At 52.8% G+C, this 25,607-nt stretch overlaps 1 protein-coding gene across 9 annotated transcripts in view; it reads left to right on the top strand.

The window, feature by feature from the left end:
• LOC111144838 (actin filament associated protein 1 like 2) overlaps positions 1 to 25,607 on the top strand; it is a 97,050-nt gene that overhangs the window by 46,350 nt on the left and 25,093 nt on the right. For 7 of the 9 annotated variants that reach the window (XM_022499368.1, XM_022499364.1, XM_022499363.1 and 4 more), the window contains exons 1-3: positions 12,122 to 12,242; positions 18,285 to 18,359; positions 19,654 to 19,748. In XM_022499368.1, the coding sequence (XP_022355076.1) occupies positions 18,308 to 18,359; positions 19,654 to 19,748 (147 nt within the window). In that variant the 5' untranslated portion in view covers positions 12,122 to 12,242; positions 18,285 to 18,307. Of the gene's footprint in view, positions 1 to 12,113; positions 12,243 to 18,284; positions 18,360 to 19,653; positions 19,749 to 25,607 lie in introns of those variants that run through there. The other 2 variants (XM_022499360.1, XM_022499369.1) reach the window with 2 other exon arrangements.

Genomic DNA, 25,607 nt, shown 5'->3' with positions numbered 1-25,607 from the left:
AAAGGGATTGTGTACAGCTCTGTGTGATGATCCGATCTCGTCCGTTGGAGATGTTCTGCTCGGCAGAAGCAGCTTCGTTTAGCTAGACAGCCCTACAGATCTGCAGGCTTTGATAAAATGGCTCCTTTGTGTGGAACTTTTGCTTTTCCATTCTTCCTAACGTTAAGGACTATTTTAGACAATCTCACTCCTCTCCTCTCCTAACTTAATCAGACCACACCCGTTTTATCAACTGTTTGATCCTCTGGGCGTGGCCCCTGGCACCGGGGAGTCAGGCGTGGCAGGTGGGCAAATGCATCATCTCCAGCTTTGTGCACCCAGAGCTGGGAGCCGGGAGTCGGGAGTCATGGTAGTTTCCACCCTCCGTGCTCCCATAGGGTTGCCCTGGGGGGCTCCGTGGCCTGAAATCCATCAGCACTGCCCAGAATAAGTGATGGTCTTTTCTCTGACCTTTCCATGTCGCCAGAGGTCATGCTCTGCTCTTCTCCCCCCAGGGCCTTGGGAGTTCCCCCTTTGGTTTCCACTCCTGTCTTATTCCTAAGGCTCGCACAGGTTCGGGTTCACTGCCCTGGTCCTCTGCCCTCGCCCTAGGCCTCGGTGACAGTCGATCTCAGCTTCTCAAGGTGTGTGTGTGTGTGTTTTCCCTCCGTCTTTTATCACGCTTTGCTTTGATGAGGATGTTCTGGCGTTTCACTTTGTCGACAGTTTATTTTAATAAGCACATCTTCACCAGTGTCAAGTGGATTCAGACTGATCGAGTAAACTCTAGGCTTGGGGCCAGAAGGACCTGTTGATTCTGAGCTCTGACATTTACAGTGTGACCCTGCTTTGGTACCCCCGATCTCCCCTCAGGGAAACGGGAATGGTGGTCCTGCCTTGCAGGAGGAACGGAAACTGGGTCTGCAGATGGGCTGGCCCAGATTCCAGCATCATAAACGTGTGCTGGGTAGTCTGCTGTCCATTCACCAGCAAGGGAGACCCCCCCCTCCTCTATCTGGCTTAATGAGACAACGGGATGTCTTGGCCACACATAACAGAGCGGTACAGGGGAGGGCGAGTTCGAGTCTGGGCTGCAGTGCTGGCCGCAGAATCTCCAGGCCCTGTTTTCCTTCTCAGGCAGACTGTTCCCAGAGGGGCCACTGGGCCTGGGGCCGACATTATAGCAGATCTGGGCACCTGAAGAAGGAGCCTCCGGCACAGCCTGCCTAGAGTCCTAAGGCTGATGTCCGTTGGCTCAGCTCTGGTCCTGAGACCTCCCACAGGCTGGGGGAGTGACGTGCTGATTGGCTGGATCTGAGGTCATGCAGCTGCCCATGGAGAAGGGGCAGGGGTTCTAGTCTCACCCCAACCACAAATAGGGGTGGGTAGAGGGGTTCCCCAAAGGAGCGCTAAGTACAAATAAGGGCAGGCAGATGCTGGGGAAGAGGAGGAAAGCGACAGATAGGCTCTGCCCACGCTTACGGCTTATCCCTGCTGCGGTGTTGTGCTCTGTGCCCAAAGGAACGTTGCCTGGTTGTGGAGGGAGGCAGCCGGCAGCCTGCAGGGGAGAAGGGGCTGGAGAGCAGGCAGGGGACAGAACAGAGGCCCAGGACCCCATAGCTAGCTCTTCCATCACAGCCTGCCCCTGACTCTTCTGCCTGTATGTTTCTGGGATCACGTTTAACTTGTTGAGCCCTGGGCTCAGGAGCTATAGGAAGCTTCGAAAACCTTCACTTGTTTATTCCCCGCATTGTGTGTTTCTAGGAAGGTTGTTCCCCAGGAGGGCTTAACCTAAACTCCACCTCCGTATCCCCTTCTGACCTGTGAGGGCGTGGTTTAGTAGTCCTGCAAATCAGGGAGGGATGTTTCCAATGGCCTTTTTGAAGCCGCCCTACTAAAATTATAATGTATGTGTCGGCAGGGTTGAGGGGGATATGTTTATGGACGCTTTCTATACCCATCTTGTAGGAGGAGTTAGTTTTTATTTAGCAGCTAACATTTAACTTCGTGTACACACTTCATGGGATTATTTGTGGTCTTTATGCCAATCCTATTAAGTAGGTACTGTTACTAACCCCATTTTTACAAATGAGACAACTGAGACCCAGAGAAGTTAATTAAGTTCCCCAAGGCCACATAGCCATTATACAGGGAAGCCAAGAGCGAACCAATACTTGGAGCTAAGACTTGGGTACAGGTGGCAAGGGCCTGAAGGATGCCGCTGCCTCTGGACCAGGAACCTAGGGGAGCATGAGAGCAGGCGTGAGACCCCCCCATTTTCTGGGAGCCCCCCAAGGTCCTGGCCAGACAAAGAAGCCTGGGGAGCTAGGAGGCCCTCGTTCCCAGCCCACCTCTCTTGGAGCTCAAGGCAGTGCCCCTTGCCTGAGGGGGCCGGTGGGTCCTGCATCGGGCTGGGGGACAGCCTCCTGCCCGAGTCCAAGGTCAGGCTGCTGGTGGTTTTTGGTGGCCGGGGCTGACTTCATCTCCTGGGAGACAGAGGCCCGAGCAGGATACAGCCTCCTCCAACACATCAGTCCGCGGGTGTTCGGTTCCTTTTGCCAAGTGCCGGAAAGACACAGGAAATCGGGATGGAGGGTGCTTTTTATTTTTTTCCTTCCTGTACTTTGTTTGGTTTGTGTCCTTTTCCTCTGCTACAAATAGTATGTGCCCCGAAAGCCGAGCAGCTGCGCCGATGTGTCTTCTGTGTAATAACTCACTCTTCTGCTTCGTGGGCTAGCGTAGGGTCTCAAAGAGTGAAAACTTCCCATAACCTCTCCACTGACAGATAACCACGCTCCCCCTCCAGCTTCTCTTTCTGCCGCACAGTACTTCCCAACCTTCCAGCGTGACCTTGAGTGAACCCCGACAGCCTCTTGTTCAGAGACTGCAGAGGCTGCCGCCGGCCGGGGGACGTGCCCCGCACAGAGCCCCCCAACCCAACCTTTGCGTCCCACCCACACAACTGGCCTTGGCCACTGAGCCTGAATGAAGCCACTCTTTAGGCAGATTGCATTTAAGGAATGTCCTAACTGGGCTGGGGAACAAAGGCCTCCCAGGCCTCAAAGCTGCCTTGTGTGGCCTGGCCCTGGAGGCTGCTAGAACGTGGCATGTCTGGCCCCTGCCCTCATGAGCCTCCTGACCTGCAGGGGTGCCCTGGGGATCAGCTCCGACCCCTGGGCTTCCTGGCCTCCAGGGGAACAGCTGCCTCCCTGTCCTTCCTCCCTGCACCCCTGACAGAATTTTCCCAGCACAGGACACCCGGGAGGGATCTGCCTTACGTGCTCCTAGCCCATCACCTGCTGGGGGCTGCCTCTGGGTGGTCATTCCAGAGCTGTCATCTGGCCCAGGTGGGGGACTGCAGTTACGGCTGGAGACTGGTGAGCTCTTGGCCCAGACCTACTGGACAAAGGAGCCCAGGCCCTTTTATTTTATTTTACTTTATTTTTTAAAGATACTTATTTATTTGAGAGCATGCATGCAAGCATGGGAGGGGGTTGGTGCAGCAGAAGGAGAGAGAATCTCTTGGGGCTCAATCTCATAACTCTGAGATCATGCCCTGAGCCACAATCAGAGCCGGTTGCCTAACTGACTGAGCCTCCCAGGTGCCCCGCCCAGACCCTTTTATAGGAGACAACTCAGGGGGTGCTTTCACTGGACTGCGTGTGTGGGTTTGGAAGCCTCATGCTCAGCAGGTGTTCTCCAGGCCCTGACTTTGAGCAAAGCCCTGTTTAGGCACAGCGGGGAAACCAGATCAGGCAGCCGCTCCCTACACAGGTCTTTTATTGTCATTGGAGACGCAGGACTCGCGTTCAGGGGACGAGCAGCAAACGATAAAGGTGGGAGAATGGCCAGTAGGGCCATGTGCTTCTGGGCTGGCCGGGCTGGCGGTGCTTCTGGGCAGGCTGCGGCAGAGGGGAGGTGGCCCTGGGCAGGCCCCGGGCCTCCCTGACCCGCTCTGCTCAGTGTGATGTCTTCGGCGGTTACTGTGTGAATTTCCGAAGGGCCCTAAGGAAGCAGCGCTGCTTCCAGCTGGCTCCATGACTGGGTTTGGAATTCTGCTCTTGGGGAGGTTGGTTCTGCTGAAGAGGTCAGTGGTGAGCAAGCAAGTCGAGTTGTTTTTCCAGCCGTGCAAAAAATGCAGCAAAGCATCTGTCCCATCTCTTCAGCCCGCGCCACTCATCTGGGAATGCAGGCGGCGGCCCCTGAGTGGGGAAAGTGTTTTAAGTGATGAGACTCCAAGATAGGTGAGAAAAAGCAGATCTTGCAAAAATGATGACAGATTGACCTTGAAGGTTGACCCGGCAAGGGGTGGGGTGGGTGTGCACAATGCTGGTAAATGAAGCAAAACCCTCTCCTCATTTCCTGAAGATGGAGATTTAAAAAAAAACAAAAAGAAAACAAAAACCAAAACCAACTCCTTGAGTATTTCTTTTCTTTCTTCTTCTTCTTCTTTTTTTTAAACATTTTATTTATTTGACAGAGAGAGAGAGAGATCACAAATATTCAGAGAGGCAGGCAGAGAGAGGGGGAAGTAGGCGCCCCGCCAGAGCTGAGAGCCCAATTTGGGGCTCAATCCCAGGACCTTGAGATCATGACCTGAGCCCTAGGCAATGGCTTAACCCACTGAGCCACCCAGGCATCCTTCCTCGAGTATTTCTTATACTGGAGAAAGTTATGTACTTTCTGGCTCTGTCTCCTGGGCTCCAAGGAGGCAGGAGCCGTGACAGCCTGCCTGAGGGTTAGCCTCTGAGTCTTTTGGGTGCTGATTTTCCTAAGAACTTCCACCTGTTTAAGCAGAATGGAGAACTGAGCTCCACAGTGTGTAAGCCTATAGGCACGTTGGTCCTTGCTGTCCACATCCTTACTGTCCAGAAGGGAAAAGATTTTGGGGGCAAAAAGGGATTTTCAAGCATATCCGACTGTAGAACAGGCATCACCCCAGAAAGTTCCACATGTAAAAATCAGAATTGAGTCTCCTAAAGAAGGACTGTGGAGGTTTGCTTTTTAAGGAATCTTATAGATGTATACAGTTGGGGTGCCTGGGTGGCTCAGTCGATGATGCGTCCAACTCTTGGTTTCTGCTCAGGTCCTGATCTCGGGGTCGCGGGACGGAGCCCAGCATCGGGCTCCGTGCTCCGTGCAGAGTCTGCTTGAGATTTTCTCCCTCTCCCTCTGCCCCACCTTATGCTCATGGGCATGTGCTCACGTGCTCGCTCACTCTCTCTAAAAATAAATAAATCTTTAAAAAATGTATGAAGTAAAAAGACTTTTTATAAAGCAATAATTATACTTTTATTTATCTCGGGGGTTCGTCAACCTGGCTGCACCTTAGAGTCTCGTGGGAGAAAAGCTCCTGGAGCCCAGACCCACCCAGAGCAGTTCCAGCAGGATCTCTCTCATCCAGCAGGATGCAGGCATCAGAATTTTTTTTTTTTAAAGATTTTTATTTATTTGTTAGAGAGAGAGAGAGAGAGAGCATGAGCACAGGCAGACAGAGTGGTAGGCAGAGGCAGAGGGAGAAGCAGGCTCCCCGCTGAGCAAGGAGCCCGATGCGTCCCCAGAATTTTTTTTTTTTTTAAACTTCCCAGATGATTCCATTGCGCAGCCATTGCGAGGAATCGTTGCTTTTCCATTTGTAGCCGTGCCCCTGAGTGGGCATTATGTCTTAAGTGTGAGGAACGCAGGCGTACCCTCCTGAGTCATTGGGAAGGTGCTTTCAGGAGCAGGACAGACCCGGGTTAAGGACGTGGAACCCTGCTGTGTCTGCAGAAGCCCCTGGCCAGGAGATACATGCACCCATGGAGGCATTCGGGCTGCCTGCCTCCACAGGACGGAATACCGCACAACAATGAAAAAGAACAAATTGCTCATCTGTGCAACCACATAGATAAATCTCACGTGCCTTATGTTAAGGAAGAGGACTCAGACCCCAAAGGCTAGGCAGGTTGCCAGAGGAGGAGAAGGAATGAAGTATTGGTAGACTACAGGGCGAATGAGCCTTAAAATTGTTACGCGCTATGAAAGAAGCCATTCTACAGAAGGCCACGTGTTCCTTGACTCCATCTATGTGAAATGTCTAGAATAGGCAAATTCGGGAGGATACCTGTGTTAGCGTACTCACTGCCACTGATTTGTACACTTCAAAGTCATTAAAATGGTTAAGTTTATGTTACGCGTCTGTTGCCACCATAAAAAAAGCCACTCATTAGCGTGCCGGGACTCAGCAGGTGCTTGGCGAAGGCTGGCTTGGCACGTGGCCCTTCTGAAGAAAGGGGACTTCGGCCTCACGTGTTCCTTCTTTTTTTTTTTTTTTTTTTTTTTTTAAAGATTTTATTTATTTATTTGACAGAGATCACAAGTAGACGGAGAGGCAGGCAGAGAGAGAGAGGGAAGCAGGCTTCTCGCCGAGCAGAGAGCCCGATGTGGGACTCGATCCCAGGACCCTGAGATCATGACCTGAGCCGAAGGCAGCGGCTTAACCCACTGAGCCACCCAGGCGCCCCTCACGTGTTCCTTCTTAGGCGGAACGAAGGGGTATGTTTTCCAGAAGCTCTTTTTGAGAACTTGAGGATTCCTCTGTGACCAGGAGGAAGGGACTCGGGATTTTCTGCCCTTGGTTGTGGCTACAGGGTGCCGTTGCTAGTCACAGAAACTCTCCCACGTTCTTCACTGTGGTCGGTCCCCAGCAGTTGGGTTTGCACAGATAATATGCCCAGTGGCTCCATCTTCGGAACTGCTGGGGCAGGGAGAGGGATGCGTGTCTTTATACTTAAAGAAGAGGTCTGTTTTGTTTCATATTTGGAGGGAAGATCGTGGTCAATCACAGGTCTTCAACAAATGCAGCTGAATAAATAAAACTGTGTGCATAAAACAGCAGGGGAGCCACGAAGAGCAGCTTTTTCGGCATGTTGGGAAGACGCTTATGGTTGGGAACCTAGTGACCAAAAAGTAAGACTGCCTCAAGATGAGAAAAACCGAGGGAGGAGGTCACCAGGAGGCAGAGCTTGACCATGGCCGAGGGCAATGAATCGAGCAGCTGAACCGCCCAGCGCTGCGTGGGCCTTGGAAGCCGCGAACAAGAATCTTATTGATGATTCGTCAGACCGTGAGCAGACAACTCTGAACTTTAACAGAGCCAGGATGGAAAGCCCGCACAAGGACCTACAGTTTCCAGAATGAACAACACACTTATTTTTCCCTCCCTCTGCTGGAGGACGAGAGAGAGAGAGAGAGATTAAAATGAGAAGGGGGGTGGGGGGGTGTTAGGGAGTGGGGGAAGGGGAATGGGATGGGTGCCTTCCAGAGCCTCAACGAAATGGCCACATTCCTCCGAGCTCTGAGGGCTGAAAAATGTCACCAGGGTTGGCACAAATGAGGGCCCTGCTTTTGTTGATTGTTATTTTCTGGAGTCTGGAGCTTGGCCTGAAAGGGTATGACCACAGGAGAATCCCCAGCCTCTGCTGTGCTTAGCACCTCATTGGAGCCCCCAACCTTTCTGCAAAGGCTGCCCCTCAACCCGGAAGCGCTCCCGCCCAGCCAGGAATACAGACTGGGCTCGCTTGGAGACACCATGAACAGCTGGCGTGGGCAGGGAGGAATGGCAGGAGGCAGAAGCTGATTGCTGCTGGTCATGGGCTGCTCTGAGTGCAGATCTAGAGAGGGACAGAGAGGACATCCCGGGGTTTGTGGCTCTGGTTCCTGGTCCCGTGTTTCTTCAGCTCTGGGGCTTACCCTTCCCCAGCACAGCCATTTAAGAGGAAAAGCGGGGGTGTCTCTGCTTTCTTGGTGCTGCCCCCGACCCCCACCCGTCTGCCTGGCCTACCGGTTCCCCCAGAACTACAGGCCTGTGTCTGATGGCATTCTGCAGCTCTCTGTCACCCAGGACACCTTAAGTCCCTGCATCTCAGGGAATTATCCCTGAGTCTTCTTGCCTCTGTACTGTACCCATCTAGAGTTCCCTGCTGTGCCTTTGCCAAGCATGGTGGAACAGGAGGCAGAGGTCATGGTCCAGATAAACCTCCCTGACTTCTTGGCGGTGGCTCCAGCCAAGGGATGACGGACAGCAAGTACTTGGGACTTGGAAGTACTTGGACTTGAGCCCCAGGGCCACTACTAACTGCAGATACAGGTCTCAAGAGCCAGTTCCCATGCCATGCACTTGCAAGGGTGGTTGGAAGAATTGGGGGTGGGTGGGGTACAGCATCCCACGTGGCCCCTGGATGCCATGATTAGTTCACACTCTTGTCATTCTCATCTGTGCTAGTAATGGTCCCCTGCCCACCCTTGCCTCCCCTCCTTGTCCTCCCTACTGTTTGAAGGGTTATTCGATCTCTAGGCTGTTGGAAGAACCGTGTGCATGGCCCTTCTCCAGCATTGTCTAGAGGTCATGCAGGATAAGGCACGGACTCCTTAGCAAAGCAGATCAAGCCCTTATGGTCTGCCTGCCTGATCTGACGTCCCAGTTCTGGCCTTGGAGCCCGCCTTCCCCTGCATCCCCCACGCCCCTTGTGCCCCAATGCACAGAGAGACTTGTGGTTTCTCAAATATCCTGTGTGCCTCCAGCACTTGAGCTGTCAGAACATCTCCTTCCCTTTTCCTAAAAGGCCTCTACCTCCTCCCAGCAAACTCCTATTCATCCTCAGTGGCAAGCTTATAAATTCCTCTTGCTGATAACCCCTGTTTGTCTTGTGACACCTTCCTGATCCTTGGACACATTCCTGAATCACTTTTCTGCTCACCCCCGTGTCCACTGGGCCCCTCTCCCCAGACGTGGAGCTCCCGGAAAGACTGGGGGACCCCATCTGGGTCAACTGTGTCTCCCCAGAGACAGATAGGACACTCTTTACCCTTTGGCCCGGTGCATACTTGCTTGCTTGAAGATAAACGAAAGCTGTTTTCCAGGAATCGGGCCGCTTTGGGGAATAGCGGAGGACGTGAAATTGAAGAGACACTGAGTTTTCGTGCTTTTTTCTTTTTCATGAGCGGAAGTAGCAGCAGTATCAGCCTGGAAAAGGTTGAGAAGGTCAGGAAGAGCGCAGCTTGAGATCCAAACGGCTTTGCAAAGCCCGTTCGCTTTTCCACATCCCCTGCAGCCGAGTTCAAGGCTCGATGTCATTTCCTTAGATTTAGCCTTTGTTTTCCTGCTGCGACTTGTTTAAACTCCCTGCTTTTGAGCCTGTCGAGTTCCTGCAGCCAACAGGAAGGTCCTGAATAGCTGTTCAAAAAAACCTCAAAACCAAATGAAAGCAACCAAGAGGCCTTACCCTTCGGCACCTCTTCCCAGAAGCCTTCCAGGCCTAAGACTCTTGTCTGATCTCCTCCCACACTTTTTGGTATGAGTTTTTGGTGGGGTGCCTTGGTTTATGAATCTCTTCCCTCGGGCTGGTCTTGTTCTGCCTCTGAGCTTGTGTAAGGAAAGACCCACACTGTCCTGATCTCCATTTTAATTTTTTGGTTGGTTGAGGCCAAGGGCCCAGCTAAGTGCTGGGCACATCCTTGGGTCCCACTGTCTTGACTGGTGGGCTCTCGGAGCTCTCGCTGGTGCCCTCTCAAATCCCACTCCATCGAGAGTCTAATTGCTTTTAAGCAGACCAGGCAAAAGCCATTGGCCTCTTGGAAACCCACTTTTCCCAACACAAGGAACAGGGCAAGAGACTCTGCTGTTGGGCCCAGGGCCCTTCCCCAGGCAGAGCCACCTGCTAGCCTTATCTTGGCTCTCACTTACCGTCTGTCCATCTCTTCACGGGCAGAGACGAAGGCCACCTTCCAACTTGCCTCCAGGCATGGGAGCCACGCCGCTGTTGACCACAGGCAGCCTCTGGGCTGCTGGCCACCTTGACCTTCACTTGGCTTTTGATAAGCCACAGGGGAGTGGACACATAGACCTTGGTGGAGCTTGCTTCGTTCTTAATCCTTTAAAACCAGGACCCTGAGAGGGAGAGTGGTGGTTTCTCTGCTGCTTCTCCAGCTTTGGCAAACTGGAGTTTCCTTCGGGGGGAGGGACCCCTGCCAGGAAGAGAGCGCTCTGATGGCGCCAGGCAGTACACACCCATGTGGGCGAGCTGGCTGACCCCTGTATGTGATCGGATGGTCACATGAGCTGGCACTGCCCTCCTCTGAAATAAGCAAATCCTCACCCTCTTCCCTTCCCCGGCCCTCTCACGAGCAGTGGCAATATTCATTCCAGGGAGTTTGGTTTTGTAGGGATGGGGTTCAAAGGCTACTACCCCACGGAGGTCCAAGGAGGTGTTTGAACAGAGGCCACTGGGCTGTGCCTTAGAACCAGGAGAGCCTGAGAGCTTCTTTTTCTACTATAGGGAGTGGCAGGGGTAATCTAGGGCTCTTGTTCAATTCTGGGGAGTTAGGCTTTTGGGGGATGTTGGAAGAATGATGGAGGCATCCAATGGGGTGTTGTTAGTACCTCTGTCTTAAGAGTCAGACAGGAGATGTGCTCTCTGCCATGAGCCCTGTGGACCTTCTGGGCCATCAGACCCATGTCTTCAAAATGGGCATAACCATGCTTAGCTCTTCAGCTTGTGAACTAGTGGGTGCCTGATGTCATTCATTCCATATACATTCATCCAAAACAGTGTAGGTGCCAAAGGTGTGGGACAGATGTGGTCCCCTCATTGAGCTAAGATTTTGCCATTTGTGTTTATAACTTTGTGAAACGGGCAGGGCCTACGTGGTCTTTGCCACTTTCCAGGTAAGAAAACGAGCTTGGAGAGAGTGCGTGACTGCTCAGTGTTCCCACAGCAGGCGATACAGGACAAGTCAGGGTTTCACTGGCTGCTGTCTTCGGGAGCAGGGCCCGCAGGTGTGGGCTCTGGGCCTGCATCTAGACCGCCGGTTCTCAGTGTTGGCTGCACGCTGGAATCACCCCGGGAGGTTTAAGAACTACCGATTCCTGGGGCATCTGTGTGGCACAGTCGTTGAAGCATCTGACTCTTAGTTTCTGCTCAGGTCATGATCTCAGGGTCTTGAGATCGAGTCCCACATTGAGCTCCACACTCTGTGTGGAGTCTGTTTGGGATTCTCTCTCTCTCTCTCTGCTCCTATTCTTCTCTCTCTCTCTCTCTCAAATAAATTTAAAAAAAAAAAAAGAAGAAGAAGAAGAAGAAGAAAGAACTACTGACTCCTGGGTTCTATTCCCAGAGATCCTGATATCATCAGTCTAGGGTGTAGCTTAGGTATCTGGATTTTCTAAAGCTCTCCAGGTGACCCAGTGCAGCCAGGGTTGGAAAGCACAGCACAGAACCTCGAGGAGCTGGCTGCCATTACTGAGAGCATGTTCTGGAGAGCCACTGGGCAGCAGAGCCAAGATGGCGACCCCATCCCCAAATGCAGCATCTTATAGACAGCAACAGCAACAACAGTGGTGAATGTGCCCTGTGCCCACACTGTTGTCCTCTGCGCTAGCATCTCCGCAGGGTGGCTCCAGGGAGAGACTGACGAGCACTTTTAGAATGGTGGAGCCAACTTGATACCTTGAATCCATGGGACCAGAGCCCTTTGCCAGCTTGGGGAGTGATGCTAGACTCCGTTTCGGTGGAGGAGGCTTATTTACTGAAGAAACTCAGGAAGGTTTTGTTTTTCTGTTTGCCCAGCCGTGGCTTCTGATGAATCATCCCCCTTTCAACAGGGGCAACATAATCACTGTTTCATCTTGGAGTGACTCTGTTTGTCCTTGGGGAAAGGATGAACAGTTGGGTCAACCACAGCAAAAAAAAATTTTTTTTGATGGCTCCAGGTTTGATCTGTGTTTAAGTTCTCTAGGTCCTGAGCTGTCCTGATTGGCTTTTTATCAAGGAAGCAATCCTGTTTGCAGACTGTCATGGCTTGACGGGCTTGCCTGGGCTGTCTTGGCCGCCGTTGCTCCAGCAAATGGTAGACCTGCAGCTCCAGCCAGCGCCATCCATCTCAAAACCAAGGGCCTGCTTTTCCTCCCCCAGACCCCAGCTCTGGGAATCCCACTTTTGGCTGGGCCTCCTAGGTGCTTTCAGGGCTCCCCCCAAGTCCCTCCCACGCAGGACCGCAGGGCCCATGGCGAGATGGTACAGGATCTGGGGGTGTGTCTGAGCTGGCCCTTCAGAGAGCAGGAAGCAACTATAAAGGGTTCTCTTTTCTGTCTCTAGCCCTGGAGCAGCTGTTGACAGAGCTGGACGACTTCCTCAAGATTCTTGACCAGGAAAACCTGAGCAGCACAGCTGTGGTGAAGAAGAGCAGCCTGGCTGAGCTCCTCCGGGTCTACACCAAGAGCAGCAGTAAGTGTGACCCGGGGGCCTCCGAGAGGTCCCCATGGAAACAGAAAGATAGTCATGCTCGGGCTGCCACAACAAAGTCCCACCGACTGGGTGGCTTAAACAATAGAAATTTGTTTTCTCAGAGTTCTGGAGGCCAGAAATCTGAGATCAAGGCTTTGGGCAGGGTGGATTCCTTCAGAGGACTCCCTCTTTGGCTGTAAGTGGCTGCCTTCTGTCTGGGTCTTCAGACCATCTTCCCCCTGGGTTTGCGTCCAAACCTCCTCTTCATATAAGAAAACTGGTCCTGTTGGACTGGGGCCCACCCTGGTGGCCCCGTTTGACGTCAAGGACCCTTTCCCCTACCAGAATCACATTCTGAGGTATTCAGGGCGAGGACTTCATAGATGAATTTGGGTGATGGGGGTGGGGAACGCAGTTCAGCCCCTCGCGGTGGTCCAGGGGTGACGTGACCTGAATGTGAGCCCAGGAAATCTCTGAACACTCAACACAGCAGCCGTGAGTGTGGTTTTAAACAAAATGTTTCCAAAGGACTTTTCTTCATTTGCTCAAAGTAGTGAAGGGCTAGGGAACTGTCCAGGTAAGAGCCAATGCTTAATTGAGCATTTCCTACATGCACACGTTCCTACGTGCACACGTTCCTACGTGCGCACGTATTAACTTGTCTCATGTTCAAGGCCCCTCTCTGAGCTTGGTGCTGTTGCTACAGACGAGGGTGTTACAGATGAGGTCTGCAGAGTTGAAGTCACTTGCCAGTGTCCTGTGGCCCAGAGGAAAACATAGTTTTAAAGCTGTAGATCACAGAACCCTAAGTACCTGTTTTTTTTTCTTATCCTTTTTATTGAGGTGGATTTTATATACACCCAAGTACGTAGATCTTAAGTATCCAGTTCAGTGAGTTCTGAAAATTGTGTACACCCATGTACCTACCATCCCAAACAAGACAGAGAACATTTTTATCATTCCGGAAATTTTTTCTTGCCCCTTCTCAGCAAATTCCTCCCCACCCCCACCCTCGTCCCAAGGGAACCGTTGTTTTAATTTCTCCCACCATACCTGTGTTGTGTTCACGGGTTTGGGCTATTACAACTAATAAGACTGCTCTGAACATTCTCGCATAAGTCTTCTTGCGGGTGTGTGGTTTCATTTCCAGCACACTCAGATTTTCTTTCTTTTTTTTTAAAAAGCCTTCTTGTGAAGTCCTGACAGTTTAGTTGAGTCTATTTTTACATCAGATGTTTGAGAATGGGAAGTGATATCTCGGGACAGCGGGGGACCGGAAGAGGGCATGTGATCCACGTGCCCGGTGGCAGGAGCCGCCAAGACGCACGCTCGAGGAGGGAAGCAGACCCTCTGCATCCAGATTCCCCCGCACATCCAACCCGGACCCACCAGGCTACGTTTTGGGGTCACTTTTCCTTTCCTTTGTTCCCTGTGGACCTAGTTTTTACTCTCTGAGTGGGAGAGAAGTCCTAACGCTGAGGCGCGTTGCCATCCGCCCGGTGGCCTTCTCTTGTGCCCGGACGAGCTGGCTTCCTTAGCCTTCTCTGAGAGGCGATTTCCTGGAGCCCAATTTGGAGCCTTTGCTGCTCCCCAGGCCACCCTGGGGTTCCCAGGCTCCTCCCGGCTCCATGGCAAGCCTTGCTGGCCTGCGCCAGTGCTGGTCAGCAGCACATCAAAGGTGGGAAGGCAAGGTGAGAAAGGCACATTACAAAGAGGGTGAGTTAGAGTGGAGTCACCCCAAGGCAGGATCTATCAAGGCAGCTCTGTAAGAAGCACACTCCTGTCCCACCGACAGGTCAGGTCAGATGTGCTCTGACTTGAGATGTTTCATGATAGACAGCAGCTCCACTGGGAATTGGAAGACCCATGGGTTGGGCTCTGAGCCCGGGTTCCTGGTTCTGATCACTCTCTCAGGGCCCCCTGGGTGGGCTCCCCCTCATTGGGGTCATGTGCTGTGTAGCTTCCTGTAGGATGACCTTTGTTTCACCCCAGACCTTTGCACCTTCTGCTCTGATAAAGTCAGAGCCTCCCCCACCGTCGGTCTCCACAGCTTGCAGGAGGCGCCCGGACGTGAATTGCCCACAGTGCACCACTCAGACCACCGGAAGTGCGTGCACAGCCTTACCGAGACCTGTGGCTACCACTCCTGTTCCTGGTGTCCATTTTGGTCCTCTTTGCTCTGTCTTAGCTCGCAGAGTGGTCAGAGCAGCAGCAAACAGCTTTTGTGCATATACTCTGTCCCAGCGTGGGGCTTAGTGTATGAAATGACATGGATGGTGCCACCTCGTTCCTACCCCAAGTCAATGAGAGAGTTGTCCTCGTCTTCTCAACTGGAGAGTCTCCTCTTCAAGGCACATGGCTGCGAGTGGCTTGGGGCTGGGCAGGCAGCCCTAACTGCTGTCCTCCCCCCCCTTGCCCCATATTCCAGACTCATCTGCACCACTGAAATCGTGCTGCATGGGACAGAATCCCAAGTCCCTGAAATCAAAGCATCTGTCTTCCTTCCCAGCCTCCCAGGCCCTTCTTGTTGTGTACGTTCCAGACAATTAGCTCAGCTTGATGGGACTTGTAGGTGGAGGCAGGCTGATCATTTTGAGATAGTCTGTGGTCTACACTGGCTGAGCTGTTGTTTACTCCCACACATTTTGGGCAGAGTATGAGACCGAGAGAGAGAGAAAGAGATTGAGAGTATATGTGTTTACCCTTTCCAAATTTGGGTTTTCTGATCTTTTATTGTATGGGCGAAACAAGAATTTTCTACTTTGCCTTTCATCTGCATGGTGAGGTCAAGGCAGGGTTTGAGTTTTGTTTACAGGAGATTGACTCTTTGTTCCTGTTTTCACCTGAGAGGGCTGTGGATCTCCCAGTGCCCTGCTCAGAGAGTCTGGGAAAGTGTCGGGAGAGCCCTTCAGATGGGAAATCTGCTGATGTTCTGTCTATCCAACTGTAGCAAAGAGGGTCCCTGTCCCTCCTTCCTGTCCCTCCCGTTCTCTGGGAAAGACCACCCCCTTCACACAAAGGTCATTCCCCAGGAGTCATGTGCTTTACTCAGTGCACACTAAGTTCTCCTTCCCAGCCGCACCTGTGCTGTTGTCATTTCCTACCTGCTTGTGTTGACTGTCCCAGGAGGATCCGTTTCCCCCACCCATGTTAGGTTGCAAAGGTAGAAACAGTGTCTTCTATTTCATTCTGTGCTGTATGCCCAGCACCTCGGATAGTGCTGGGTGCTCAGTGCACTTCTGAAAATGAATGAGAGAATGATAGAAAATTCTCCAACCAAGGCTACCACCTGCCAGACACAGGACAGCTCAGCCACCCCCAGTTATAGGGCCAAGTTCACTGGGCATTTCCCAGGATTGCAGATGGTCCTGGGAGGCTCTTACTTACCAACCTAGATGGTCCTGAATTAGCTACGCAGAGAATCAAAACCTGACCAACCATGCGGCCTGCAGTAGAGGGCCCAAGGCAAGAAACAGCCTCGAGAAGTGGCCGGTGCTATGCGTTTTCTCTGCAATTTACAAGCTGCCATCTTGGGGAGAAAGCACCTGCCCCGAATCTATCAGTTAAAACAATGACAATAATATCTTGCCTTTTTTTTTTCTTTTTGCAAGAATGTGGCTTTAGTCAACAGTAAGAAAAAAATAAATGAACATAAGATTAACACCGCACTATTTACATTCCTTCAATTCCTATTAATTGAGCTTTATTGGTATCCTCTGAATATTTTTATGTAGTCGTGGTTTGCCTCTGTATTCCGCTTTACGTTATTTTTACATTTAGAATTGCTGTCTGTGCACATTTTCATGTGCTGACAGTTCCCATATTTTTCTTTTTTGGCTATTCTGAAACATGATTCTCTAAGTGTTGGATATCTCTGTAATTGTGGACATAGAGCTACTTTGATATTTTTCGCAGTTGGGTAGTGTCCACGGGTGGATGAACAGTGACATTCAGCTAGTCTCTGGTTAGTGGCATTAGGTTTTGTAATTTATTATTTTATTTATTAAAGGTTTTATTTATTTAACAGACAGAGATCACAAGTAGGCAGAGAGGCAGGCAGAGAGAAAAGGGAGGGAGGGAGGCAGGCTCCCCGCCAAGCAGAGAGCCCAATGCGGGGCTCGATCCGAGGACCCTGAGATCATGACCTGAGCTGAAGGCAGAGGCCCAACCCACCGAGCCACCCAGGCGCCCTTAGGTTTTATAATTTAAAAGAAACCTCATACAGGGGCACCTGGATAGCTCAGTTGATTGTGCATCTGCCTTCAGCTCAGGTCATGATCCCAGGGTCCTGCTCAGCAGGAAGCCTGCTTCTCCCTCTCCCTCCACCCTACCCCCTCACTTGTGCTCTCTCTCCCTCCTTCTCTCAAACAAATAAAATCTTAAAAAAAAAAACCAAAAAACCACAAACTCCTACAACATTACAATAAACATCCTCAAATAAAACTTTGTTTACATGCTGGAGTTTATCTTTAGGATAAATTTCTGGCAGTGGAAATACTGGGTTAAAGGTGATGAACATTTGGGGAAAAAAAAAAAAAGAATACGAACACTTAAATTATCCTCCCAAATCTCTTCCAAAATGTCTGTGCCAACTGACACACTCTCTAGTAATCGTTTGTTTTTAAAGGTGACTACTGTCGTTCGTGCTGATGTGTGATTTTTTTTCCCCAACTTTTCCCATTATCGAGCCTTTGAGCCATTCTCCATGGTTTCGACTGTCATTTTTAATCTTTTTTAGTTATAGGATTAACTTTTTAAAGTTCCTTAATATTTATGTTTTGTTCTCTTGGAGACTTAAGAGTTCGGTAAAAACAGGCAGTGTGCATCACTGTTGTTTTCCGTGCTAGGCAGACAGAGCCCGTGAGTTATCTCTTCTGCTCTGAATTACACGATTAATGCCTGAGCTTGCTGCCCTGACTCCTGCAGAGCCCTTTTCTGTGTGCTCTCCTCTGGGGAGGGTCCTGACCCGACCACTCTGGCTCTCACTGAGTGGAAGGCTACCAGTTGTGGCTAGCTAATTTAGACCTCATAGTTCCCTCCCATGAACTCCAGCAGGTTGGGGTGATGTTGCTGACAGGTCCTGGCAGGGCCTGGCACTGGGGTGGTGATCCCGCAGACCGATGGCAGAAGACACCTCTGCCTGGGTCCTCCCCGTGTTCTTCTGGGTTTCCAGGGCTCTGGTTTTGCAGGCCTTTGGGCTGGAGGCTGGGCGGTCTGTGGCATGAGTCTGACCCTAGGCTGCTTCCTTCACCTGGGGGTTGACTCGGGTTCTCTCACTTGGGGACATAGTCTCCAGTGGAGCCACAAGTTTCTAGGAAATGCAAATTAAGGGGCAAAAAAGGAAATGCAGGAGGATGTCTAAGAGGAGATGCATTTGGATGAGCTGTCTTCTGAAGAAAGGGTCTTTGGGGCGTAAGAAACTGAGCAGTGTTAGGAGACTATCATTTCTCTGGCCAGACAGGCACTGGAAAGGTAGCCTACACAGAAATGATTTTAGGGGCACTTGGGTGGCTCAGCTTGTTAAGCATCTGCCTTTGCCTCAGGTCAGGATCCCAGGGTCCTGGGATTAAGCCCAGTATTGTGCTCCCTGCTCAGCAGGGAGTCTGCTTCTCCCTCTCCCTGCCCCCTGCTTGTGCTCTCTCTCTCTCTAATGAATAAATAAAATCACCAGAAATATTTTACGATTTAAATGAAATGCTAGAAAAACCAGAGAAATCTGCTTGGTGGAATATGGGGTAGGCCTTTGAGGTACGGGTGCCTTTCCACTCTCGTTCCTGAAGCTACCCTTCTGCTCCTATCTTTCCCTCTCCCTTCCCCTCCACCCCCACCCTCAAGTTAGAAAATTCACAGTCAGCGGCTTGGCCTTTCTGTTTTTGGAAATTTGTCAACTCTATAATGGACTCTTTCAATCAAGTCAAATGTTGTATGCTTTTACTGGAACCCAGGCTAATGACAGTCTCTCGGGGGGACCCTGTTTCTCTCTAGAGCCATTTCCCATTGTGGAATCCCATGAAACCTTTGTCTTCCATCCTCCCTCTGCAGGTTCTGATGAGGAGTACATTTATATGAACAAAGTGACCGTCAACAAGCAGCAGAATGCGGGGTCCCAAGACAAAGGTAGAGGCTAGCGCTGCTGATCTCGGCCGGCTTCCGGGAGGGGGAGGCATAAGCGTTGGTCCCATTCCCCGCCCCGCTTCCTCCCAGCCAGCACCAGACAGCCCAGTGGAGTTATTTCTGGCACTCACATTTTGGCTGATGGTATTTCGGGTGGATGTATTTTGGGACATTCCATCAAGCCACCTCCTTGCCTCTTAAAGGTCTCATGTCCCCTTCGTGGATAAAGCCCTAAAGTCTCAGCTTTTCCCAGCATCATCCCAGGAGTAGGAAGTCACAGTCAGGTGTTCTAGGAAAGCAGCCATTGTATGGTGCTGATTCCACGCCCCAGCTTTATATCTTTTGATAGAAGTCTGGATTGTATGGGCGTGGGGGCGGGGCAGTAACAGGGGACAGAAACGCTGATGCCTGCACCTGCCTTAATCAAAAGTTTTGCTCAAGGTGCTCTCTCGGCAAAACATTGTATCTTACATTGGAAGGACATACTGTGTCTTCCATGACATCTCCGTCTTCTGCTCTGTTTGGCTCTCCTTTTCTCTGAAGACCTTCAGGAGGTCTGGCAGGACCTCAGGGAGGCCCAGCATCTGCAGAGCTGCCGTGCTGCTGAGGAGAGGGGATTAGAAGCCCTATCTCCCAACTCCCCAGCCTGTGACCGAAATGCAGAGGCTTAGCAAGAGGTGGGGACGCAGCGCTGTGGGGCTCTCGGTCCTGTCCAAGGCTTGGCTTTAGCTGCTAGCCACCCAAGCCCAGAGGTCAAATCTGTTTGAGTCTGTCTGTCCTGGGGCTGGCTGGGCCGCTGGCTGAGACGGTCAGGCAGGTGCGCCGCGGGCTGGTGGCCAGTCCTCCCGTGTGGCTTTGGCACCTTCTGTTCCACGGCCAAGCCTGGGGCTCAGCAGAAATGACTGACACACCAGCTGCCACTGTGCCAGGGTCGTTTCCCTTCTGGGATGGAAAGAGCTGTAATCACAGGGTCGGGGCTGGGAACAGCTTCCCTGCTCACTAAAGCTCTGTGGCTGGGCCATTTTTGGCATAGGGCAAGGGGAAGAGACGGTGCGGAGCCTGCCGGAAACCCCAAACCAGTTCCTTCTGAGGAATCTGCCCCTGGCTGAGGCACCACTTACACACTATTCTTGGCCAAAAAACCACATTGGCCCCTGGGACTGCCCACCTGGGTAATTAACACTTGCTCAAATAGATCTCATGGTCCATGTGACCAGACATCCCGGGATAATGGGAGGGATAAGGCTGGGAGGCCGAGCACCCCTCACCGAAGCCTTCTCCTCTTCGCTGCCCACAGCACCCGAGGAGCAGAACCCATTGGCCAACGGGGAGCCTGGCCAGCACTCTCTGGCCCCACAGAAGAGTCTTCCAGACCTCCCACCACCCAAGATCGTAAGTGTTCACCGGAGACCCCTGATTTCCTGACTGGGGCCTCTGTGAAATTCCAGTTGTTTTCACAGGCGTCAGTCCCCCCATGTGGCTGGCATTTTCTGAGCACCTACTGTGTGCACCTTCTGTGTGCACACTTACTGTATGCAGGACATGGGGCAAGGCACTGGGAGAGGCGGAGCTAAAGAATGCCTGCCTGCAGGTGACATCATTGCCCAGGACCGCAGTACTCAGGACTTGTGGGAGTGGGAGATGCAGGGAGCTAGTTGGCTTCATCAAATATCGCCATGTGTTTGAGGCTCTACCGGGCTCCCTCCAGCACCATGTGAGGGGTGCCATGTTGAGCCATGGTCCCCGGTTCAGGCCGCAGCGAACTTCTAGGAATGTAAATCATATCACTTTGCACTTCCTGCTTCAAACCTGCCAAAGGCTTTCATTGAACTTAGGTGGGGGGGGAAATCCGTGTTCCTTAACCCAGCCTCACAGCCTACACGGTCTACACAGCCTGACGCCAGCTGCATCTCCAGCCTCAGTGTACCTGCTTCTCACTGGGCTCCTGTCCCTGGATGGGACCACATGTCAGTGTTGCCTCAGGGCCTTGGTCCTTTGTGGACCCTGACTCTTCAATGGCTGCCACCTCCTCACCTCACAGGCTTTCACAGACAGGCTTTCCTTGGCCCGATACATGAGACATCACACCTCCGTCCATCCCTACTGTCTGCCCCATGGCCAGTGACCCCTCCATGGCACTCACCACCGTCAAAATGGTCTTCGTACTATTTGCCTCCCCGACCAGACGTGAGCTGCCCAGGATGGGGAGAGTGTCTCTCATTTACTGCTTCCTGGCCTGTGTCCGCACACAGTAGGCCATGCGCATGTATCTGTTCATGGATGGAGAGGTGGACGGAATGAATTACGGAACGCTGCAGACCTGGGTTCAGTCTCAGTGCTGCCAGGTACGAGCTCTTGAACTTGAGCAAGTCATTTAAGGTCTCTGGCCCTTCGTTTTCCTGGTGTCCGAAACAATGTGAATCTCTGTCTCCTACGATCGTCTTGCTTGACAGGCTAAGGCCATGCATAGCGTCCTAGGTCAGCTTTCGGGGAGGCGGGCAGCTGTGTTTATATTTAATGAGCGAGGAAATCAAGAATCGGCAAGTTTATAGCGTCTGAACATTGTACACACAGAAAGCGACAGAACCAGAATTTGCAGCCAAGTTCTTTCCTGTCTAGGACCTGGTCACGGAGGTTTCCTGAGCGGTACGAGGTGAGAAGTGGGAAGGATTTCTATAGGTATCAGGTCCTTGGGTCAGGAAGTGGAAGGATTTCTTTCTACGGGCAGCAGGTCCTGGGTTCAGCACCAGCAGGAAGCGGTGCGATTCTGTGGGCACTGAGCTCCTACCGTGCCACCTAGGGAGAGATCTGTGGGCTCAGGTTCCTGCCGAGGCCGACCCCAGCCTGGCTCCCTCCATCCAAGCCTCCCCGGAGGTGGCCGGGCTCTTCAGGTTGCTCTCACAGCTGGCAGGCTGTTCTGGAATGCCTGGGACAGCATCCCACTGCACGAAGCCCTCCCTCTGGGAGACAGCTCACAGAGACTCTTCATCTCAGGCTGGGTGAGACTTGGTGGCCTGAGCCTGAGGTCCTGGTGTCCCCAGGATGCTGACAAAGCAGGTGACGGCCACACCAGAGTAGCTAGCCACCCCGATGCACACAAACATGGTCCTCCCCGCCATGTGTCTAGAGGTGCAGACTTCTTTCACTGTTTCTATATGAAGAAACAGGCTCAGTTAAAAGAGCCAGCCAGGGGCCCACCTCTGGGACATAGCAGGACCCAGGTCTGAGTGCAGGTTCTCGGTTTCCAGGCCCTTCTGCGGCCCCGCTGCTGGAAGCACTTCTTTGCAGCAGAGTGAAGGCGTCCATTCTGTTCTCCCAGCTGCAGGCTCCCCTCACTTTCGGCTCTAGGACCAGGGAGAGGGGTTGCGGCCCCTCCAGGCCAGACCCTTAGCCCCTGCACAAACCAGTGGGTGATGCTCTGGTTTTTCTGGTGTGTTTCAGGCACTGCCAGGTGGGTCGGGGAGGGGAGGCAGCTGCTCTGAGCTGGAACTTTCAGGAACTCAGCATCAGATTCTGATCAGGGCCGTCAGCTCCTGGGTAGCAGAAGGGACAACGCCTACCATACCCACCTGGGGCAGCCGCTTCTGGGCCAACACCTGTGCCAGGAGGCTCCCACCAGGCCAGGGTCATGGGCACCGAGTCCTGGGGGGCGCTGACTTGCTCTGGAAATTGCTTTGCGGGTGTGGCGGGGGTCATGGTGGCGCAGGACCAGGTCCTAGTGAGAATCAGGCCGCCCTGGTCCTGGTGGCTGCTGGGAACCTGACTCCGGCGTTGCTGGCTCCTGCACAGGTCCCAAGAGCCCTGTGATAGGAGCCACGGGGACTCCGAACAAGACTAGGGCAGGCGGCCTCCCCTAGCACAGTCTTCTTGTGTTGGCCGGGACTGCGGGGCCATTCGGGGCCCAGAGAGGCTTGTATTGGCCTCTGAGAGAAACCCTGGAGTTGGGAGAACTGTCACCACCCAAAAATAACACCACCCCAGGGGGCCCTTCAGGCGTGAGGCGGTTGCTCCCATAGACGCAGTCCTAGCCCCAGGGGAGGGTTCCGCCAGGCAGGCTGACGTTACCCTCATCCTTGTGGGGTTTCTCTGCCGAGAAGGACAGGGGCTACTGACCTGACTGCTGCCCTTCCTGGGTCCCTCCTTGTCCTGTTTGGGGTGCCCACCCCTGACAGTAGGGGACTCCCACGGGCCAAGTGAGCAAGGTGCAGAGAAAGCGAGTTCTTGGCCTCCCGCGCACACACGCCCGCCCTCCCTCAGGCCTCCTCTGGTCAAGTCTGGCAACCTTCGCTCTTCAGCCCCAGCCCTCTGAGGAGGAGGGTGGAGTGGGAAACAGCTGTGTCTTCTGGCTCCAGGGGAGGAGAATGAGAGAATCAGAGCAGGAGGGAGGGAGGGAGTGAGCGTGGCTTGAGGTTGAAGCGACCTTGTAACCTCTCTTCCCGAGATACAGAAAACCCAAACCCGTGCCCCTTCCCACCCTGACCGCAGAGCCTCGGGGTGCCGTGAAGCTTGTGCCCCTGAGGCCTGGCTCCAGGCTTGCTGACGGCTGAAACAGAAGTCTGCCTGGGGTCCTCCAAGCCGGTGCCTGCGCCAGGAGTGTGGCCTCTGGGGCAGGCTTAGGAAGCCCTGATTCCCTCTCTGGTGGCTTGGGTCCCCTTCCGTCCCCTCCCGGGGTTAGTGGGGTAGCAGAAAATGGGAGAGGCGACCAGGGGGTTGGAGCGACCTCGTGGGCGTGAGCGGTGACTCAGGCAGCTGTGTGCAAGGCCAGGTGCTGCGGTCACTGTAGGAGAAGCAGATGTTTGCTGGCGCTGTTCCTGCCCCTGGCTAGCCTAGCCCTCCCCTCCCCAGCTCCCTTACGGCCTGAACATGCATTGGTGCTGGGCTTAAGTGAGCTGCTCTAGGGGGGAGGCAGCCAACTCCGCAAGAGGATGTTGCTGTGGTCGGTCTGGGGAGCTAGGGCTGGCTGGATCTGCTGTCCCTGTCCCTGGAACATTCCACAGGGCACGCTGGGGCAGGTTGCTCATATCCGCAGAGACCCCTCAGGTCATCTGGGTTACCTCTTTCTTTGAGATCTTGTATCTAATCTCAATCAGAATCTGCAAACTGTAGCCCCTTAGCCAAATCCACAGCCACTGCTTTTGTAAATAAAGTTTTATTGGAACAGAGCCATACTTCTCGGTTGTGTATTATCTATGGATGCTTTTGCTCTGCATTAGCAGAGTTGAATAGCTGAGATCAGAGACTCCAAATGGCCTGCAGATCCCTTAAGTATGTGTTTTTGGCCCTTTGCAGATAAAGTTTGCAGACCTCTGGCAAATCGTGTTGAGGAGGGCGGCTTTCTTCCCGGCCCCTTCCCGTGGATTCTCAGAGCCTTCTTTCCGGTTGTGCAGTCACATCTCTTCTACCTCTTCATTTACTGTCTCCAACCTAGATCCTCACAATGATGATGATAATTAAAGTACTGCTCCTTTAGTCTTAACCCCGAGAAATTAGCATCTCTCACTCCTTTGACTTCAGAGAACAGGCCATCACACCTGTGTAATTATGTGACTCTCTCCTGAATTTGGGGGGAATCGTTTGATCCTTTTTTTTAACTTTTAAGAATTTATGTATTTATTTGACACAGAGAGAGAGATCACAAGTAGGCAGAGAGGCAGGTAGAGAGAGACGGGGAAGCAGGCTCCCTGCTGAGCAGAGAGCCCGATGCTTGGCTCCATCCCAGGACCCTGGGATCATGACCTGAGCCGAAGGCAGAGGCTTTAACCCACTGAGCCACCCAGGCGCCCCTTCGTTTGATCCTTTAACTTGACTCAAGCGCTTAGGTTTTGTCCCAGCGGCCTTGAGGGCGGGGACTGTCTTCTTCAATGAGGCTGAGCTTGGGCTTCAGCTTGGGCGACACCAAACTTCTCCTCTGTCCCCTCAGGTGACAGCTGCTCTTCCTTTACTAAACATGTATGTAGGCAACTTTTCTCCCTTCACTGATACTTTCATATTTTTTAGGTTAGTAAAAATTCATATATATTGAATAATAGTGCTGGGCAGAATTTAATCCTTACAGTGACCCCATGGGGCAGGTATTTCTCTCCCCATTTTGCGGTGGAGGAACTGAGGCTCAGAGAGGTCAAGTAAGTTGCCTGGGGTCACACAGCCTGGCAGGATTCAAACCCTAGCCCGGGAGATCGGATTCCGACTACAGCCCTATTTTGCCTCTTCATTTATAGGTGTCTTTACAGCATCAAGCTTAGGAGACTCTCAGAAAACACTCCCTCGTGCTCTAACACCCAGATAGGACAAGGGGACCCCTGTGGTGAGAAGGACCTGTGAGGAACTCCTGAGGAAAGGTTCATTCCCCCATTGTCCTATTTTTTTTTTTAAAGATTTTATTTATATATGTGAGAGAATGAGAGGGAGAGAGAGAACGTGAGATGGGAGAAGGTCAGAGGGAGAAGCAGACTCCCTGCTGGTCAGGGAGCCCGTTGTGGGACTTGATCCTGGGGCTCCAGGATCATGACCTGAGCTGAAGGCCGTTGCTTAGCCAACCGAGCCACCCAGGCACCCCCATTGTCCTGTTTTGATAGCAGGAATCCGGGCTGGACCTGGAGCTTGGGTGCTTGGAGCTTCTCTCTGGAGGGGATCCACCTTCTCACCAAGACAAGGGTCCCCGTACCACCTGATGGAGGTGGGGCTTCTTGGAGGCTGGAGCTGGAGGCCGGGCCAGCTTAGGAAACGTGAGCTCCAGGACCCATCCTCAAGGACCTTGCTGCTTCCCACGGAAGGGTCGGGGAGAGGATGTTTTCCACTTGAACCCCGGGAAGCCGGCTCTCGGCAGGCCTTTCTCAGACGTGGTCAAGGGAGTGGCTGAGAGGAGCAGACCCTGCTCACCGGGCTTGTGGGAGCAAAGCGACAAGGTCATCCCTTGGCAGCTCCTGATGGCTCCCACTGTGTGCAGCGTGCACGTTCTGGCCGGGGACGCCGCTCACAGCCGTGTTTGCCAGCCCCGGGCTGCAACTCATCTGCTCAGGAAAAGAGCGCAGGACTCTGCTCCTTCCTGCCTGTGGGGCATTGCATCTCTGGGGGCCGAGAGCCTCTTGGAGCCTGCCTTGGGGTTTTGTGTCCGCTCTCTTGATGTGAGGCCGGATGAACTGAGAAGGCTCCTGTGTTGGGCCCAGATTGTGGCCTGGCCTTGCCGACCCTCTGCAGATAAATCTGTCCCCACCTGCCGGATGGTGATCCAGTGACCTGGCTCCTGTGGCT

Source organism: Enhydra lutris, unplaced genomic scaffold, assembly GCF_002288905.1.
Source record: "Enhydra lutris kenyoni isolate GAN:26980312 unplaced genomic scaffold, ASM228890v2 scaffoldscaffold12, whole genome shotgun sequence".
Taxonomy (NCBI): domain Eukaryota; kingdom Metazoa; phylum Chordata; class Mammalia; order Carnivora; family Mustelidae; genus Enhydra; species Enhydra lutris.
Note: the sequence above shows the minus strand (reverse complement) of the source record. Positions and strands in the feature narration are given on the sequence as shown.